The sequence below is a fragment of the Phytophthora infestans genome, genomic scaffold (genome assembly GCF_000142945.1).
Source record: "Phytophthora infestans T30-4 supercont1.39 genomic scaffold, whole genome shotgun sequence".
NCBI lineage: Eukaryota > Oomycota > Peronosporomycetes > Peronosporales > Peronosporaceae > Phytophthora > Phytophthora infestans.
Genome location: NW_003303720.1, coordinates 1,312,540 through 1,316,457, shown reverse-complemented (window position 1 = coordinate 1,316,457; position 3,918 = coordinate 1,312,540). Strand labels below are relative to the sequence as shown.

Here is a 3,918-nt window from a genome sequence, read left to right as displayed (position 1 = left end):
CTCACGAGGTTCTGCGATCCGATCGTTCTTGGGACTGATGAGGTATTTCCGTCGTTATATTCCGGGATACGCCTCGATTTCGGCGCCCCTGGAACGGTTGAAGGTGAAAGATGCGCCATTTGCGTGGAAGGATGACTGTGAGGCGGCCTACCGCCAGCTCAAGCGAGCGTTAATGAAGCCTCCGATTTTAGTCTACTCGGATGTCAAGAGACGTTTCAAACTTTACGTGGGCTCGTCCCGATACGCTGTCGGAGCCTGTCTGATGCAGGAAGTAGACGGTCGAGACGGTGTAGTGGCGTACGCTAGTAAGTTGTTGACAGGGTCCTAGAAAAACTGGATCAACAAGCAAGTATGGATCTTAGAGATCGAGTCTTGGGGGGTTGTATGGTCGACAAGGAGGTTTCGCTGCTACTTGGACAAGCGAAAGCTCGACTTGTACACGGATCATTCGGCTCTTACCTGGATCGTCAGTCCTGGAAACCATACTACGAGCGCGAAGTTGGCACGATGGACCATGGAGCTGTCCAATCTGCTGTTTAAAGTACTAAAAAACCTGGGGCAGCGATGGGGCACTTTGACGGTCTATCTCGTCTGGAGGCGGAGCAAGTGAACGCGTTGCACGTGACCTACCTACTGAAGCCAGCGGAAGAGTACTTAGACGGTCAAGACTCAGTCGGGGGGCCGGTCGAAAATCCCGTTGAGCCTGAGTTAGCGACGGAACCGGAGTACCCAGGAATGAGAACGGGTACAGAAGAAAAGGAGGACGGTTCCGCCGAAGGGATTTAGAAATATCCTCTGGAAATTTTTCACTTAGACTTAGAGCAGTTCAAGAGTGAACAGCAAGCTGTGTCGTGGATGAAAGCGCTCGTGGTTTTTCTGTTGGATGGGGCTCTTCCGCGGGACCCTTTCCTACGAGCTCGCATAGTACGGATGGCGTCTCGGTATGTGGCGCAGGACGGTCTGATGCGTCGGTTTGTCAATTTTTCAGCGCGAGTCGGGCCGGCTCGTACGGTGGCGGTGCTAGTGGTACCTCCATCTTTTGTAGCGACGATCCTTCACTACCTTCACGCAGACATCCTTTCGTCTCATTTGGAATTGACTACAACGATGGAGAAGATTAGACGGTTGGCTTACCGGTCCGGCTGGCGTAAGGATGTAACCTAGTATTTGAGGGAATGCAACAAGTGTGGCAGTGGAAAGGTTCTCCACCATGGGGCGCAGGAGTAATGCAGCGAATACCGGTGGTCGAGCTGAGAGGACCGTTCGATTTGCTAGTCGTGGATTCTATCGGACCGTTACCAGTGACGGAGGGTGAATCCGGTATATTCTGGTGTTCGTGGACTACCCCACGAGGTGGGCCAAGGCATTCGCGGTGAAACGGCTAGACACTGTGACTTTTGTGGATGGTGATGGTGAATGGTGTCGTCGCCCGACACAGACTTCCGTCTCGACTGTTTAGTGACAACGGTTCGAGCTTTACGTCGGAAGTGGCCAAGACCTTTTATCAAGCACTCGGTATCCAGGATCTGTACTGTGCCGCGTATCAGCCGCAAACCCAAGGGCTTGTGGAGCGGTTAAACGATACTTTCATAGAGATGCTGAGGATGCACGTGAGCAAAGCTCAGAGCGATTAGGTTGCATACTTACAACGGGTGTTATTTGCCTACTGCACCGCCTACCATGAAGCGCTTAGAGACTCCCCTTTTTTCACCCTATAGTGACGTGACCCCGCGCTACCACTAGACGTAGCTTTTCTGAGCCTCGGAGCGAGGTAGAAGAGTAGCGAAGCGGCCTAGTATAGACGGGAACGGTACTGTTCGATCCGTGACTCTCGCCACTTAGTGGAGCGTCAGCTTTTAAAGGCTCAAGACAGACACGCTAGGCGAATGGAGGATCAAGTGGATGCGACGTACGAAGTGGGTGATCCCTTGTGGATGTACTAGATTTTCAGGGCACGGAGAGGTGAAACAAGGACGAAGAAGCTTTCACGTGGCACGGTCCTTACCGGATTTCTTGCAAAGTCAGGGAGAACGCTTACAAGGTGGCGATTCCCCCTCACCCCCGACCAGCTGATGACCGTGAATGTGAGCAGACCCAAGAAATATCGAAGTAAATGGACTCAACCGTTTCTGGATGAAGTACTGCCTGGCGCTGAGGAGACCGAAGACGGACGTAGTAATGGACCCCTGAATGAATACGACCTCCTGCTTTCTAGCTTTGTGGAACGGTTAACCGCTGGTCGAGAAGACACGGTCTATGTTGGAGTCGAAACGCCTTTACTGGAACTGGTGGCTAAAAGGATTATGAGCTGGACTGAGGAATATTTGGCTCTAGCTACGAGCTACGAGACCTTCTGGCTACAAAGAACGGTTTTGATACCGGCTTATGCCCGGTTAGTGATGTCTTACGAAGACGCTGAAAGGAAGAAGAAGGGCTTAATTGAGTTGCGAAGAAGTGCTCGATTGGCCGACGCTAATGCGGAAGCCGACGAGGACGTGTTACTTATGGTATAAGTGGAGTAGTGAAGTTTTCGAATCAGCAAAGAACGGTTACTCTGTGGAGATTAGAGTGGACACTCGGAAATAGGATGGTGGTGCGTGTTGGTGAGTATTTGTGTTTTGTTACGGAGGGAACGATCTGACGTACGGGAACGGAAAAGAGAAACTTGAGATCGTTCCTCTCAAAAATGGTAACCTCGTCACTTGGGAGTTTGAGCGCTCGGAGAATTCGACGATGGCTTTGAGGGCTTGCTCATCTTGTCGCCTGCGTTGGACGCCGCTCCGTTATCGGTAGAAGGGAATTTTCATCGGCCTCTTCGTCGTCGTCTTCGTCATCTTGGTCGTCTGCGTCTTCGTTGGTGTTTTCTTGGGCCTTTTCCTTGTCTTCTTCGTCGCCGTGGTGTTGCCAGGGTGGCCCTCTTCTTGATCCTGGTCTTCGTCGGCGGATGCGAGTCCCAAATAGTACGCTAGATGCTTAGTGGGCGATCTTGGAGGCTGATACTTGACAGGCGGGGACGGTTACAGGGCAGTGAGCTCTCCGTTTTTTTCGAGGTCGGAATCGTCTTCCCCTTGTTCGGAGGCGCTCATTGTGCACTATAACGGGTTTGCCTGCTGTTAGCAGCGTGGCGACTTCGACCTCAGTCATCCGAAGAGAACGGTCAGAGAGGATCTTTTTCCATGGACCACGGTTGCGATTGCCGACCCAGCTCATTTCGGAGGGTTGCTGCCTGAAACGTCCAGAGCAATACGAGCCAGGGCCTTGTCCGAAAGTCGCAGGTTCTTAGGGCGCGTAGGATCAATCGCTTGACTCTTTTCGAGGGGTTTCGGGATGGAGCGGTAGCCGCTGCTGTCCACTTAGAAGGGATCGAGGACGTTGGCGATAACTTGATCGTAAAGGCGGCGATGACGCTTGAACAGGACACCGAGGTCTTCTTGGGCGGGATATTTGGATTCGTCGTTGGCCCCGCTGGCGTGCTTGGAAGCCCTGCCTCCGAACCACATAAGGTTGTCGTGGAGTGTCTTCGAATGCCGTCAGCATCCCGTAGTAGCCCATCGCTTCGAGGAAGGCGCTCAATAATTGCAGACGAGCTTGGAGCGCGCTTGCCTTCAACTTGCAGCCGGCGGCAGCGTTGTCCGTCGGTGGATATAGTGCGAGGAGTAGGAACTGAAGTCGGAAGCGCATCCAGAAGCGTCAGTGTTTCCGATGAAGCTCGGGGTGGTGCTTGGGGTCTTACCAGACGTGGTAGCCCTTCCACGGGAAGGCCATACGTGGCGGCGTCTTTTCCTGTCCCTCGATATCTTTACGAGGCACTCCAGGTCGCCCTCGATGGTGGCGTCTACGCCGGTGGGGGGATCAAACGAGAAGCGAAGCTAGGCTTTTGCTTTCTCGGAAGTGCGCTGTTTCTTAGCTGGGGGAGGT

At 53.1% G+C, this 3,918-nt stretch overlaps 1 protein-coding gene across 1 annotated transcript; it reads right to left on the bottom strand.

The window, feature by feature from the left end:
* Nucleotides 1-2,783: 2,783 nt before the first annotated feature.
* Nucleotides 2,784-3,681, bottom strand: PITG_15971 (uncharacterized protein; the record flags this gene model as incomplete). The annotated part of the gene is made up of 2 exons (XM_002898138.1): nucleotides 2,784-2,993; nucleotides 3,496-3,681. The coding sequence occupies 2 exons, from the start codon at nucleotides 3,679-3,681 to the stop codon at nucleotides 2,784-2,786; spliced, it is 396 nt and encodes a 131-aa protein (XP_002898184.1).
* Between the last annotated feature and the right edge of the window lie 237 nt (nucleotides 3,682-3,918).